The 16,465-nt window shown below is 46.3% G+C and overlaps 1 protein-coding gene across 9 annotated transcripts in view; it reads left to right on the forward strand.

Moving 5' to 3' along the window:
• Positions 1 to 16,465, forward strand: part of FRMD4A (FERM domain containing 4A) — a 598,644-nt gene that overhangs the window by 472,150 nt on the left and 110,029 nt on the right. For all 9 annotated transcript variants that reach the window (XM_027595361.2, XM_027595362.2, XM_027595364.2 and 6 more), the window contains 2 exons: positions 12,690 to 12,746; positions 13,673 to 13,695. In XM_027595361.2, coding sequence (XP_027451162.1) covers positions 12,690 to 12,746; positions 13,673 to 13,695 — 80 coding nt within the window. The remainder of the gene's footprint in view (positions 1 to 12,689; positions 12,747 to 13,672; positions 13,696 to 16,465) is intronic.

Genomic DNA, 16,465 nt, shown 5'->3' on the forward strand with positions numbered 1-16,465 from the left:
TGGCAACCCGACTCCAGGTTACGGAGCTCAGCCACGGGGCTGCTCTGAGCCCCAGAGGGCAGGCTTTCCCCCAGAATGGAGAATGGCCCCCCACAGCCACAGAGGACTTCAAAGCTAAGCACACTCATGGTAAAGTGGTCAGTGGCTGAGGAAGAAGTCTGAAGAGATCCCACCGCCTATATTTTCAAGTTTAAACCCTATTTTAGGGGATTACCACAAACCCACCAAACATTAAAACACACGCATGAGTTGGATTGGTACATCAGCCGTCAGTTTTTCTTCTGCAAGTTCTTCAGCACATTCATTGCACAGAATAGTCCCTCCAAATGCAAATGTCCATAATAATAGAAGGCCTGGTAGGGATCAAATTTAATTCTGTGAAAGGACCTCACTTGGTGACAGTTGCTGAGCCAGGACTTAAACTGGGCTCAAACCCAGACCGTGCAGACTGCAGTATTTTGGGTTTTTGCTGAATGGGGGAAAAAGACACTAAATGCAGTTCCAGGAACTTGCAAATTCCTTCCTCTCTCTAAACGTGTTTTCTCATTCTAGCGTGGAAATAAGACCAGCTTGCACATTGCAAGAGTCCCTGAGGGCTTTTGTTTAAGAATGTGAAGACACATTGAGAAAGTTCGGGAATAAAATGCGAGACTGTCCACCAGGGGGCATACTGGGGCAGTAAATGTCTGGAAATTCCAGTTACCGAACTGATGAAATCAGCTCAACCAAGTTAAAGGTGGCCCCAAATCGTGCTTGTCCAGACGCCTGGGGAAAAGGAAAGAAACAGTTTTTCACTCAGAGTTGTTCAATTCAGTCCAGTCACAAATGCTTACCCGGAGCTGAAGGCTGCGGTGTTTCTGAACACCATGCTCGCAGAAGACTCCGGGATTCGTGGAAAATGAAGAAGGAGAAGAAATCCTCAGAATTTAATATTACGGGTCCTCCAGGGGGAGGTGGCCTGCCACATCATCCTGCCTACTGACCCAGCTGCTGTCTGGCTCTTCTCAGGATCCGCACTAAAGCTGGCCTCCCTGAAGTTTCTGTAAGAGACCATGTAGGGTCACAAGACTTGCCTGTCTCCCTCCTGTCATCAAAAATAATATTTGCATTTGCATACATTGGCACTTGAAGCTTCTTTAGAATTGTCACATATATTATCTTATTTGAGCCCAACAGGGAAGTAGAGCCAGAATCATTAGCTTTACCGAGAAAGAAACTGGGGTCAGAGAGGTTAGGGACTTGCTCAAGGACCAAGGACCGGAAGTGGTTGAACAGGCAGCGCGGCTCTGTTTGGAGCCCCGCACACCTGGGTTCCTGTCCTAGCTGTGCTTCATAGTCAATGCAATCAACGTGGACGCCTTCTTTGATGTCTCCAAGCTTAATTTTCCTCTTTGGTTGAACAAGGACATTAAAGGACCCAACCCAGGGCGCTTGGGGGCACACTCAGTTAAGCATCCAACTCTTGGTTTCGGCTCAGGTCATGATCTCAGGGTTGTGAGATCGAGCCCTGCGTCCAGCTCTGTGCTCAGTCAGCTTGAGATGCTCCCATTTTGCCCCCCCACGCCCAACTCACTGGCACGCGTGCTCTCTCTCTCTCTCTCTCTCTCTCTCTCTCTCTAAATATATGAATACGTCTTTAAAGGATCCGACCCACATCCTTCTTAGGAAGATGAAGCAAGATGAAGCATGAGTGTCGTTGGTTAACCCTGTGCCAGGGACATTATGGGCTCCTGCTGTGGACATACTGCTCACTTGGATCCAGACCCAAGTTGTTCGTCTCGGCTAAGGGTTTCTGTGTGCCCCCCACACCACCCCCAGCACTTCAGGGGCCTGGAGGAGCCCAGAGGGCAGCGCCAGACACACAGCCTGGACATGATGCTAGTAGATGGGGGCTTCCGCATACCCAGCGCAGGATTCATATATCAGCTCCCTCCCTGTTTCTCTGGGAACGATCCCGATCCCTGCAGTGTACCAGAATCTGAATTGTTCAGATAAATGAGCTCTTTGTTCCTGCTTCCTCCAAGCACTGTTTCATTCACTTTTTAAAGCATTGATACTTTTTTTTTTTTTTTTTAAGAAAGAAAGAGTGCACGAGTGCATGAGCGGGGGAGTGGTGAGGTGAGGGGCAGAGGGAGAAAGAGAATCCCAAGCAGGCTCCATGCTTAGCACGGAGCCCAGTGTGGGGCTTGATCTCACGACCCTGAGATCATGACCTGAGCCGAAACCAAGTTGGTCACTTAACCCGACTGAGCCCAGGCACCCCAAATTAATACTTTTATCAAAGTAATATGTGATGCAGTTTAAAGTCAGATGGTTCAGGGCGCCTGGGTGCCTCGGTTGGTTAAGCGACTGCCTTCGGCTCAGGTCATGATCCTGGAGTCCCTGGATCGAGTCCCGCATCGGGCTCCCTGTTTGGCGGGGAGTCTGCTTCTCCCTCTGACGCTCCCCCCTCTCATGGGCTCTCCCTCTCTCTCTCTCTCTCTCTCTCTCATTCTCTTTCTCTCAAATAAATAAATAAAATTAAAAAAATAAAATAAAGTCAGATGGTTCTAAGAGGCTTATTATGAAAAAAAGCCTACCACCAAGTCCCACCACCCTCAACAATTTTAGCTGTTTTCTTCTGGGTTTTGCCTCTCTATATCCAAATAGGTTGGCACAAGGAATTATTCCTTGGTTATATCCATTTTAGATTTATTGAATTCCAACTGAGATGGGTGAAGATTAAAGTCTCCAATACAACCACCCACACTTTCCCGTTTCCCATTTTCCCAAAATGGTGGTAAGCCCAATTCTGGGTAAAAGCCGCAGCTGACAGCATTACATTAGTATGACTAATCCAAGCAGCATCCTCTGGTTGTGATTCCCATTTTAGACAACCCCTCGTTTTACCTAAAGGTAACAATTGCCTTGCTGTTACTTGTTTAGTTTCTACAGGCCCATCATTTTTTTCCCAAGACCTCCTACAGACTTCCAAATGAATGCCCACGTTAATTTCCAAATGCATCGGGTAATTCATCCGTTCCTCTCTTTGGTTTGGTTTTTATTTTTGACTCCTTTGTAGTTTGTTCTGGGACCTCCCTGTAGCCACCTTCCATCTCTCACTCCAGTCTGGACCTGGCCTTGTCCGCAGCCCTCAGCCCCGGACCCCCTCCCCCATCCCATCAGTCCCTCACCCAGCTCTGGAGGGTGTCCTCTCTCCTGGATCCCGAGTCTCCCTGTGTTTTGTTTTATGCCATCGTTTCACTGGAGAGCATCCTCCAATAAATCCAGGGAAAGTGCATATGGGAAGTACAGTTTGGGTCCTTGCGTATCTGAAAAAGTCTTTCTGCTACCTTTGTATCTGATCGATAGTTTGAGTAGACATGGAAATACCGAATGAAGACATCTCTCAGAATATCCAAGGTGTTGCTTCAGAGTTTGCTCCGGAGGAGTTTGCTGTGCTGTACATTGTATGTGGACCCTCTCCCCCTCTCTTGCCCCTTACCCATGGTATCTTTTAGGATTTCCTCTTCATTCCTCTTCATCTGAGATTTTAGGGCGGTATGCCTTGAAATGGGTCTTTGTAAATCCGCTAGGCTGTGTATTTAATGGGAACTTTAGGCTGGATATTGGTATTCTTCAGCTCTGGGAGATTTTTCTGTACTATTAGTTTGATGATGTCTCCTCTGTTTTCTCCGGGCTCTCCCTGTGGAACTCCTGTTAATGAGATGCTGGGCACAGCCTCTTGCTTTGATACCTTGTATCTCCTATTTTCCATCTCCGTCTTTTTATTCTACTTCCTGGAAGATTTCATCAATATGATGTTTAATCTCTATTGGCTTTTTAACCTTTGCATTACATGTGTACATTGTATTGTCTCTTATCCTGTTACTGCCTTTAAATTTAACATTCTCTTATTGTTTCAATATTAATTATGCACGTTCTGTGTCCTTTCTGTTTCCTTTCAGTTCTTCCCCACCCCCACCCCCACCCCCACCCCACCCCCGCCTATGTATTTCCTGGTTTAGTCTTTGCCTTTCGTATAGGAGACTTGCCTCAATCATCTGTTGGTCTCGGTCTCTCCATCCATGTGGAAGAGTGAGGCGCCTGGGAGCCAGTGGTCTCCTGGTGGGTATCCCTGGGGGCCGATCCACTGGCAAGCTGGTTCTTTCAGTAGGAAGCCCAGATGGCAGTGTTTGGGTGTCCTTTGTCGTGGCTCTTCATTCTCTCCAGAGGAGAATCTTCCCACTTCCTGTCTGGGCCGGTCCTCCCCTTCCAGGCTAGGGGAGGGAACCCCTCCCCTTGGGGTATAGACTCCCTTTCTAATCCTGGTGCTTTTGATGGGGGCCTCCTTCCAGCTTCCTGTTCATCTTCCCCAGAGACCAAACCTCTGACCTTTTCAACAGCAGAGAAGTGAGGAAATATGTTCCATTGTGTTTCGTTCTGTTTGTCATTTTCCCCAGACTAGGAGCACCACCTTCCTGGCTTCCACTCTTTCTTCACCAGGAGGCAGAACCCATGACCCAGTGGGTTTCTCCCTCATATCCCCTTGCTTTATACTTTACACTCCCGTGTTTTGTGCAAAAAGAGCAGGAAAATATAGTCATGATCAAACCAAGTTGCTGAGGATTAGAATATGGTCACGAGAGAACAGGGTTCTAAGCGTGAACTTTAAGTGGAGCAGGATGAGGTACAGAATGGGGGTCCCTGACACCTCACACAGCTGCATGCTCAACAGCATTTCTGATGTGATTTTTGTTTTTTTTTTTAAGATTTTATTTATTTATTTGACAGAGAGAGCGAAAGAGAGGGAGAGAGCATGGGCCACGGGGAGGGGCAGAGGGAGAGGGAGAAACAGACTCCTCCTTGAGCAGGGAGCCTGATGCGGGGCTCAGTCCAGGAACCCTGAGATCATGACCTGAGCCGAAGGCAGATGCTTAACCAACTGAGCCACCCAGGCGCCCCTCTGATGTGTTTTAACTCACCGAGGAAAGAACATTAATGACCAGGGGATGGATAGAACTCATTTAGAAATGTACGTCTTGTTCCGTGGGAAACTCCCATGGGAAGTCTACCCTTGATGTTGTGTGTTCCCTGGAAAATCACACAAGAAAGCAGAGCACTCTTGCCAAGGCTTCTGTCTAGAAGTGGATTCCCACGCCAAACTGAAGAAGCCCATAGGCCAGCCCCACAGGAGGCAGTGGGCTTGTCCCACCCGATGGGAGTAATTGGGTGGATGTGGATTCTGATCTCAGCTCTTGCCCCACCTTTGGGCTACTGGACTGAATCCTGCCCTCTCTCCACTGATAAAGGGAAATTGCTGTCAAAAATTAGTCACCACAGTGATTTTCAGAAGTCTTGCACACCACAAGTGCTAGGTCATAAAATGTTAAAATTTAACAATTTTAAATTTTAAATTTAAAAATTTTTAAGAAGAAGGAATTCCAAAGATGATAAGGGATTGACCATCCACTCTTAAATATATATATGTCACACTTAAATGCTTGATCTCAACGCTTATCCTGTCCAACAATGATATCCAAAGAAACAGAACACATGATCACCGTCGAAAGGTGGACTGTAGTGTCCCTCTTTGGGTTGGAGGGAAAGTTGGCATGAGTGTTCTTCGGAGTGAATTTTTATGATCACCTTCCATGACCTATCACTGAACTAGGCATATAGACAATGCTTAGGAAATTGTTGTTAATAGATTGCTTTCCAGTCCCAGGGAGCAAGGATTTGTGTATTTCCTATGAAATTAGCAAGTCTGGTGCCTGCGTGTACCCACTGAGAGCAGATCATGTCAGAAAAGAAAAAGCTTAAAATTCCTGCTTTATGTGGGCTGGGGGTCTTGCCCCACCTTCTTTTCTGAGATGTCCACATTGGTCTGGGAGCTTCCCACGTTGCTGAAATTTTAAATAAGCATCCTTGGGCCACATTTGCCATATAGGGCTAAACACCATCCATCGCTCTTGTTGAAGTTGCAGTAAGTGGTCTTTATCCGAGATCTTCAGAGAGCTTTGCTAATGAGCAAATTGTATCATCCCATCTAAAGAGAGAGACAAAGCCCGCAAATCAGGCCCCACAGGACAAAGGACCCAACATAAATCTTCGTCTCAGACCCTCAGATTCCTAGTCCTTATGGCGTAGTTTGATTGTTACAGGGTTAGCGTGTGTGCTCATGTGACACGGGGCGGGGGGGGGACAGAGAGGGACTTTTGTTTTCAATTCTAGAAATAAATTCACTTGGGCTCATCATCTTGGTGGTGCCTGTGACCTCTACCAGAGAGACTCCCCGGGGTCACGGCACGGGCTGTAAACAGGAGACAGCAGGAGGAACCGCTGTGCCACAAAGTGAGAGCATGGTGGCCCAGCCTGAGTGGCCTGTACCCCAGTGGCTCATCAGCCAAACATGAAGTAACTTGACTGATGAAAAACTGGCAAAAGGGCTAAGGAAGACGGTTGTGCAAGACCATGTCGGTCCTGTCCCGCACTGCAACCCTGGTTTGCTCGAGGCATCTTCATGCTGCCATTATGGGTTGTGCAATGACCTGGGGTACCTATACGGGCGCAGGGAGGCCAACTCTGGGCATCAGGGCCACTTGGATGATACACTCACACTCGTAGACACAACGCTGTCCTCCTCTTTAAAAAAAATATGTCTTCCCAACGATTCCTGTAAATGCTCAACAGTGCTCAAGAACAGAGGCAACACTGGGGAGGTCAGATTACAAACCCCCGTGTGCCTAAATAAATACTACAACCAGGATATTTGTAGTGTGTCTTCGGGTTTCCAGATCACCCCTCCGTGTCCTCACCAAACTCAGTAAAATAATTGGAAAAGAAATCATGTATCCCCCTTCTCCTGATGAGGAAAATGAAACTCGAGGAGATCCGGTGATGCATTCAATGTCCCAGAGCTGTTGGGGGATGGGAACTAGAACCTGGAACTTTCCAGCGAGGGTAGAAATGATCTTAAGGAGGATGGCGAGAACCTGTAATCTTTCGGCATTTTGTGGTAAGAAGAGGAGTGGTAGCAGTTGGCGAGGGTTGACTGAGAAAACCCTTGGGCTGGCTCTGCAAATGGTTCGGGATGGACTTGGTAGAGATCATCCTCACTGAAATCTTGTCAACCTATCGTATGGTGGTTAATCACGTTTTCTGTTACAATTATCTTATACATCTTATGTGGAAAATTGGAATTTCTGTCGTTCAAATCCGACGACGGAGGAATGCTCTTCATTAAGATCCCTGAGCTGTGTGAAGACCACCACCAAGCCCCTCAGAGCGAGGGGATCGTGAAGGGGACCTCCAGCGCTCAGTACTTTTGGAGAGAGTCCGTAACACCTGCCGCTCGCAGGTCTCCTGGGGCCATTTATTTGGAACTTTTGGAGCCCCACAGATGGAAATCTTTCTGAGGATACTGTTCACGGTTACACTGCTGATAAATGACCTCAGGCCTCTTCCCTCAGCTAGTGAATCATCTGGGATCAAGCAATGCTGAGTGGGAGGAAGTGGGGCCATCCTCCCCAACCCCACTCTGAGCGTCCAAGCGCACACCTGCAGATAGCCACGTTTTGTCTTTCCGTGGCATTTTTCAAAAGATCAAAGAAAGCCAAACACGTTACTCAGTAGTAAGTAAAACTCTGGATGCCCAGAGTACACCCCGAATGGCCGTAATAACCGGAAAGCATCACATTCCCTTCTACCAGCACCTTCCTTGTGCCCGTGCATCTAAGGTAAAGTTCTTACGTGCCCATCAGACCACCCTGGATCCCTAGGCAAGATTGGAGCTCAGCACACGCCCCGAAGATATGCCTCTCCAGTGGCTCTGAAAGCCTCAGGGGCACAGAGGAGGGTTGTACCCCGGCCTCTGGGTCAGGCCAGCTGGGCAGCACCTACAGCTCTTCCTTGACGGGTCTTTTCCCACTCCCCCTGTCCCATGCTGTCCTCAGCTAGGGAAAACCCAGCGCCAACTTGGCATGCCCTCTTTGTCGTCTCGTGCAGCTTATTGTCTCTGCTGGGGCAGAGACTCGTGAAAGATACCACCTCTGGGTATTACCAGAGAAGTCATGTGAAAATAAGGCAGAGTTGTCTTTTGGATGGTTAGGTGGCAACATCGTGTGTGACTGGAGGGGAGGGATAGATGGAAACATCTATCCACCCCTCCACTCGGGAAACTCAACTTGTAGGGTTTTATTTTTTATCTTAAGATTTTACTTATTTGTCAGAGAGAGAGAGCAAGCATAAGCAGAGGGAGAAGCAGGCTCCCTGCCCAGCGAGGAGGCCGATGCAGGGCTCTGGTCCTGGGATCATGACGTGAGCCAAAGGCAGACGCTTAACCATCTGAGCCACCCAGGCGCCCCCAGCTTGTAGGTTTTGAGGCACAAGAGGAAACGTGTGGTGTGGGCAGAAAGTCTCAAACGCTGTTGCATCGCAGTGGATTTTAAAGATTAAACCCCCCCGGGAGGGCCAGGTGTCAAAGGAGGGGGGAGCACATTGTGAGCAGGAGACGTTGGGGAAGGGGGTAGAGGCTGCACGGTAGGAACGAATGTTCTTCACGGTTCGGAATGTGTCCTCCCACATTCCTGCATTGGTTCTTCCACACACCATTTAGGTGTCTGGGCTGACTCCTCTGAGGACAGACAACAAGACGATTCTTGAGCTCAGTCAGTATTAACTAGAGATGGGAAGAAGGAATGAAGCAGCTCTTTTCCATCGGGTTGTGCAAGCGTGCACGCTATCTGAGCCACTTCAGTCTTTAATTCCTTTTCCCTCTTCCTGGACACATTTTGACTCGCCCTGTTTTTTTAATATCTTCCCTGGGAGACGGTCAAGGTCAGAGAAGGTGAAAACTCACCCCAGTTGAAGGGTGAAGGTGCCCAGTTACCCTGAGGACGGGTGTGGTGAGGAAGAACTTGGGTAAATCGGGGCAGGCCTTGAATCATGCATTTTTGGTAGCTTTGACTCGGAATAATGGCACATTCCAGTTCACGTTCACCACCAGGTTCATTTCTGACAGACTCTCCTGGAACTGTTTAACAGGCTGCATGAAATAAAATGAAATTTTCAAAGACCTTCCTCTGCCTTTGCTAATCTGCCGCCCCTCCCTGGTACTTTTTCATTTAGCAGATGAGTCAAATAATGAACTAAAAGCTATGTTCACACTTAAAAGGGTTGTTCCTGATGGCTGGTTTTGAGTTGCATGCTACTTACAAGCCTCTCCTCGAAGGTTAACGATTAGCCCACCATCGACCATTAGCTGCACTATGGGTGTAAATGTTTGACAGGAGAGCACACATCCCCGTACGGGGCCGTGCACGTGAGCGCTCAGCATGGCCTTGGTGGGAATGGAAAGGAACGGCGTGTGAGTAGAAATGGGCCATTGTGGAAACCCTGGACAGTGTTCCTGTTAAGTCACTTGTACACGGTTAAATGATTTACATTCTGATGGGATCTGGTAATCCCCGAAGGGCAATTGCACGCATTCCTCTGTCTCCCAACCCTAACGATCTATATCAGTTACGGTGGCCGTAAAGCTCTCCGCTGGTTACGCATAAAGAATTATTGTGCCCGATTCCTCCATCTGCTCCCTCCTTGGTTCTCCTAGCCCACGCGTCTAAGGTGGTTTGGTAGCAAATATGATTATCCATCTTTGTAATTACTGAGCCTGAAAGAGCCCAAATGAGATCCCTCCCTCAAAAGATACAGGCTTGCTTGAGTGTGTTGTTTTGAATTCCATGATCCAGTTGTGGACCACAAAAAGAAATTAATCAGAAGAGCCATGAGTTTGGTTTATAATGCGAGGGAAAAGTAACTCTACTTTTAGCTAACTTTGATGATACAGTTCTGAGAACGTGTTGACTGAGACCAAGTCCTTATTTTTTTTACTAGAAATATAATTGACGTATAACATTATAGTGGTTTCAGGTGTACAACATAATGATCCAATATTTGTGTACCTTGTGAAATGACTCCCGTAGTAGGTCTGGTTAGTATCCAGCACCCCACATACACATTTTTTTTCTTGCAATGAGAACTTTCAAGATCTGCCTCTCTTTGCAGCCTTCAAATATACAGTATAATAACAACTATAGTTACTGTGCTGTATATTACATCCTCGGGACTTACTTATTTTATTTAACCCTTTGGCCCCCTTTACCACTTCCCCCACTGCCACCCCCCAGCCTCTGGCAACCACCAACCTGTTCTCTGTATCTATGAATTTGAATTTTCTTTCTTTCTTTTGGATTCCACATGTAAGTGATATCATATAATACTTGTCTTTCTCTGTCTGGCTTATTTCACTTAGCATAATGCCTTCAAGCTCCATCCATGGTGTTCCAATGGCAAGATTTCATCCTTTTTTATGACTGAGTAATATCCCATAGTGTGTCTTTCCCACATTTTCTTGATCCATTCCATCAGTTGATGGACACTTAGGTTATTTCCATGTTTAAATAATGCTGCAGTGAACGGCGGGGGGGGGGGGGGGGGGGGGATGAAGATTTTTTTTCGAGTTGGTGTTTTCATTTCCTTTGGACAAGTACCCAGAAGTGGACTTGCTGGGTCATAGGCTATTTCTATTTTTAATTTTTTGAGGAACATCCATTCTGTTTTCTGTAGAGGCTGCCCCACTTTACACCCCCACCAAGAGTGCACAAGGGTTCCTTTTTCTCCACGTGCTCGCCAACACATGCAATTTCTTGTCTTTTTGATACTAGCCATTCTAACAAGTGTCAGGTGATAACCCCTGAATCCTTACTGACTTAGGCGAATGCATGCACTCCGGGAGGTCACCTGCTAGACAAGAGGTTGCAGGATTGTTTCCAGCCTCCTCTTAAGGCCTTATAGCTTTGGGAGAGTCCTTTGACATTTCTGGATTTCTGATCTCAATAAAAGCAGAGGGCTGGGCTGGCTGGTGTCGGCGAAGCCTGGCTTAGCTCTACGTGCTGTGGTCCCGTCATCTGCTGTAGCATCTAGTGATATGAGAGAGAGAAAAAGGAAAAATGGACATTTCTACTGAAGTTTCAAAACAGAAGTACAACATTAGTTCGTTTGTTTATTATTTTTCTGTGCTGATGGACTCCAGAGTTCCCTCTGTTTGTTTTTTTTAAGATTTTATTTATTTGACAGAGAGAGCACAAGAAGGGGGAGCAGCAGAAGGAAAGGGGGAGGGAGAAGCAGGCTCCCCGCTGAGCAGGGAGTCCCACTCTGGGCTCGATCCCAGGACCCTGGGATCATGACCCGAGCGGAAGGCAGACACTTAATCAACTGAGCCACCCAGGAGCCCCAGAGTTCCCTCTGTTTTTAAGATCTAAACTATATACGGCAGTACAGTGCCATGCACTTAAAATCTGTGAAGAGGGAAGATCTCGTGTTAAGTGTTTTGTACCATGTGGTAAACACACACACACATAAAGGGGCACGAAGACACTTTTGGAGGTGATGGATGTTTATTACCTTCAATGTGGTGATGGTGTCACAGATTTTGCACACGGCCTAACTCCTCAAATTGTGCATATGAAACATGCAGGGTTTTTGTGTTTCAATTACACCTTAGATAGGTGTTTAGAAAACAGTTATGAACTATATACATATTGAAATATATATGTATTAGATTTTTTTTCAAAAACCACGGAGAGGTTTATGTCCTTTTAAGACCATATCCATAGATCATGATTAAATATTTTTTTTAAAAAGATTTTATTTATTTGACAGAGAGACACACAGCAAGAGAGGGGGAGTCAGGGGGAGTGGGAGAGGGAGAAGCCGGCTTCCCGCGGAGCAGGGAGCCCGACGTGGGGCCCGATCCCAGGACCCTGGGGTCATGACCTGAGCTGAAGGCAGACGCTTAACGACTGAGCCACCCAGGTGCCCCATGATTAAATATTTAGGGAAAGAAGGAATAGGAAAGAAGCATTTTTAAACTTAGACTCTGTGGGGCACCTGAGTGGCTCAGTCAGATCCCAGGGTCCTGGGATGGAGGCCTGCATCAGGCTCCCTGCTCAGCGGGGACCCTCTCCCTCTGCCTGCCGCTCCCCCTGCTTGTGCTCTCTCTCTCTCTCTGACAAATAAATAAATTAAGTCTTTAAAAAGATAAAAAATAAATAAACTTAGATTCTGTGGCAGTGCTGGTCTAAAGAACTTTCTGCAATGACAGAAGTGCCCTGTATCTGCTCCGACCCCGTGGTAGCCAACAGCAACATCCACCTGTTGAGTGCTTGAAAGCAGTGAGGCCACTGTGATGAGAAACTGTATTTTTAATTTCATTTCCTTTTAATTTGAAGAGTTACAATCCTGTTACGACTTTTTTTTTTCTTCAATAAAGCCTTACTCCTGGTTCTAGGGTAGAGTTTACAAAGAAAACACAGTTGGATATCAAGTAACCTTACTCCATTGATGAACCAGATTAACAAATTTGTAAAACACTCAGGACTGGCCCACCACCTAATTTCTCAAGATTTAAAAGATAAGGCCTTTGAGGTGACTGAGAAGGCCCAGGACCACTGGGTCCCTTCTGGCTAAAAGCCGTGAATGGGATGTCAGGGAGCATTTGGGGTCAAGTCACTCAGACCACAGATATTCTGAGTGTTTGAGATTCTGTGGGATCGCTCAGAAAAGGAAGACCGGGCCTTTTTTAAAGGAGGTGTTGTAAAGAAATCAGTAAAAGTACCAAACTTACCTTCCTTGTTGATTTTTCCTTTCAGGAGCTGATCGACGTTGACAGTGAAGTGGTATTTGAATTGGCCTCCTATATTTTACAGGTAGGTTGTTCTGCCCTCATCTGTGCATCCCAGAGCCAGACCCAGAAGAGACAGGAATAAGATTTAGCATCCACAGCTAGCTGCCATATCTTCTCCCTACTCGTCATCTTATTTATTTATAGCACTAACGGGAAGGAGCTACGCCGTAGCAGTAAATAGGAGATTCTGGTATTCCCAAGTTTCATGACGGTGTCTGTCTGCAAAGGAAAACTGTCTCTATATCATTTGAGTCTGGGGGAAACTGAGATCATTCAGTGACTCCATTTTCTTCAGGTTTGGTGCCCTCCCCACTCTGGAGAAAGCCAAGTCAATAGCAGAATTAATTGCCAAGAGAGTCACTTCACACCCCATGGAAAGGCAAGGAGAGACCGTTAGCTTATGCGTAAAAGAGTTATTAATGAAAATTAGCAACAGTGACAACATTAGTCACACTGGCAAGATGAATTGAAAGAAGGTCATTAATTTATTCCTTCCACAAAGCTTTATTGAACGACTACTATATTCAAGGCATAGTGCTAGATTCATTAAAGGTTCCATGGTTCCTCTGTAGTATAATCGGGAAGGAGCCCACAGTACAAGACAACACAATTAACTCGGGACAGAGACAGCTCTACCCAGACACACCTTCCGATTCCGAATCTTTAAACTAGAAAAAGGTAAACCAGGGTCTAAGAAGGCGAAACGTGCGTTTTGTCATTATGAATCGCTTTCTTTGTATATAACTTTCTAAAGTGTAATTTAGTGTCTTGGATTCAGGTGGCAAATGCCTGGTCCTTTCCTTGTCGGCTTCCTGTAGCAGATAGGACAACAGAAGTAGTAAGCTGAGCTTCCTCAGTAGAGAAGCTGTCGTGACCAGGGAATGTGTTTGAAAGTCTGGCACACTGAACTGGAACGTTTCACTGACGTTGACTTTTTTTCTTCTACAGGAGGCAAAGGGAGATTTTTCTAGGTGAGTTTACAAAAGGTTGGGGGGTTTTTTTGGTTTTGTTATTTTGGGGGGGTCATGTGCTCTGTTACATCTCTATTAAAAGAAATTATTCTTTGGATCCTTTGTAGGAGGACAGTGCTTTCATATTATATATTAATGATGAGATCCAACTACCTCAGGCAGAGGAAATGTAATAATGGCAAGGAGGATCTTCTGTACTAAATGAAAAGCCTAGAGGTGACTAAAAGCTGAGAGTCGCACCCAGCGTCACCCATGGCCGTTGTCTAGAGGGTTGTCAGGTTGCCCAAGTGTGTCCATGGAGTCGGGAATCACCACTCTGGTGTGACTAGGGCTTCAGATAACCCTGGGATGTGGATATCTCTTTTTCTCCCTCTCTCATTTTTAGTCCCCTGACCCTCCAGAGGACGAATGCTGTCCCATAGGGAGATTTCCTTCCTAAAAGTATTACAGTCCTCCGCTTCTACTTTTCTTCCTTCTCCAGATAGTACATTGGAGAGAATGTCAACGCTTAACCCTGTAGAAGTGCCAGCTCCAGTCTTGCTGTTCATTCCCTGAGGCGTCGCCTGCCACCCCACGTGGTTGCATTGCCTCTCAGCTTCTCATGATCATTCCTGGAGCCTGTACAGAGTAGGGAGGGGTAGCCACCCACCAACAGGATTGTCTGCTCAAAGACAGACGTGACTCCTGGTATTCTGTGTTACTGAACTCCCTGAGAGATGTCTGGGATAGCCTGTGTGTTAGAATCAGGGTCTAAAGGTCCAAGAAAACAGAGTGTCAGGGCATAGCATTCTGGCTTATCAATAGGAAAGTAGCAAAATTGGCATTAAAAAGAAAAACAAATCCTGCCTCTACTCCTTGAAGGAACTTGTGTGTGTTCTCATGCTTTGGTGGATTTGATCTGTAATGTAAATATCTTGGGTTTCACAGGCCCTACAATCTCTGTTGTCATTACTCAGCTCTCCCTTTGCAAATGTAAAAGCAGCCATAGACAGTAGGTAAATAAATGAACGTAGCAGTGTTCCAATAAAACTTTATTTATAAACTTGGAAATCTGAATTCTGTATACATTTTCTTGTATCATGAAATACTATTCTTTTGATTTTTTTTTTCCCCTAACCATTTAAAAAATGTAAAAGCCATTCTTAGCTCGTGGGACATATAAAAACAGGCAGAGGGCTGGATCTAGCTGGTGAGTTGCAGTGTGCTTACCCCGGATTCTAAAATTAGTCCCTTCAGTTCAGTTTGAATATTTGCATAAGGAGACCTCCAAGCCCCTTTTATTTAGACTTCCCAAGTTCTTGCTATAAAGCAGAGATAGTCTTTTTTTTTTTTTTAAACTAAGGCTGTTTTACAGCCTGAACTGGAGACCTTAAGCATTGTAGGTGGCCAATGACCATTGACCACATTTGTTGAATGAAACATTTTCTATATCCTGCAGATATCCTGTTTTTTATAGTTGTTACTTTTTTATGCCCTTCATTTAGCATTGGAATTTGGGGGGTTTGATAAGTGCAGGGTCATTATACTTACAAAGGTTTCTGGTCTCATGAAAAATCGTTTTAACAACCACAGGTCCAGTGGATTCTCTGAAGGTACTTTTCTCCCCTTGGCATTCACGAGCTCTGAACTCTGCTGTAAATATTATTTATTTTCGAGAGTCCCCTGACAGGATGGAATGTGAACTGGGACCAGCGGAGTCTGGCCCCCCAGCTCATGGGAACGTGTGGCCACAGGGATTGCCAAGGAGGAGGATGTGTAGGCCTGGCCTCCCAGTAATTCATGGCCCCCTAATGAGCTTGTGGAATGCCAGCTTGTGGGCCTCAGAGAAACAAAGCATCCTGCTTTAGCTTCATTTGTCAAAGCGCTGCCTCTCGGGTTTGTTTGTCCCCAGCTGTCTGGCGAGAGAACTAGCCTCCAGGGGAGGGAGAGGTCAGACACCTTAGCGCAAAGGTCAGTTTATCTGCCAGCCTAGCACTCCCATCATGGAAGGTGGAGGTGATCCATTATGTGGGGTGCCCTGATAAACACCCAGTGTCTGCACCAGGCCCAGTGTTTGGAGGCTCCCAGGGTCTGGAGTTTGGGAAGAAGAAAAGTAATTCTAAATTCCTTGTTTGGGCCTCTTCCCACCTATGCCCAGGGAAAGCCCCAGAACATTGACGTTGAGCATATTTGGTTTGGTGGCTGAACATTAGGCATGTTAGATGTCCCATTCTCATAACTGAGAATTTTAGAGTTATCTTTTGCTCTATTAATAATTAATGCAGGACTGTGCCACCTTAGTTGTATTTAACTGGAAGGCTTCGATTTGTATACATACCCTATAAATATAATTCGTCTTCCTGAACAGTGTCAATAAAATGAGATGTCGGTTTAGAATACAGAGACCACAGAAGGCTTTTAATTTTTTTAAGATTTATTTATTCATTAATTCATTTGTTTGTTTTAGTTTGTTTATTTGACAGAGAGAGAGCAAGAGCACAAGCAGGGGGAACAGCAGAGAGGGGGAGAAGCAGGCTTCCCGCAGAGCAGGGAGCCCGACACAGGGCTCGATCCCAGGACCCTGGGATCACAACCCGAGCCAAAGGCAGACGCCTAACAGCTGAGCCACCCAGGCACCCCAAGATTGATTTATTTATTTTAGAGAGAGAGAAAGAGAGTGTGAGCAGAGGGTGAAGGGGAGAGAGAGAATCCCAAGCAGACACCCCACTGAGTGTGGAGCCCCACGCGGGACTTGATCCCTGGACCCTGAGATCATGACCTGAGCCGAAAT

Source organism: Zalophus californianus, chromosome 9, assembly GCF_009762305.2.
Source record: "Zalophus californianus isolate mZalCal1 chromosome 9, mZalCal1.pri.v2, whole genome shotgun sequence".
NCBI lineage: Eukaryota > Metazoa > Chordata > Mammalia > Carnivora > Otariidae > Zalophus > Zalophus californianus.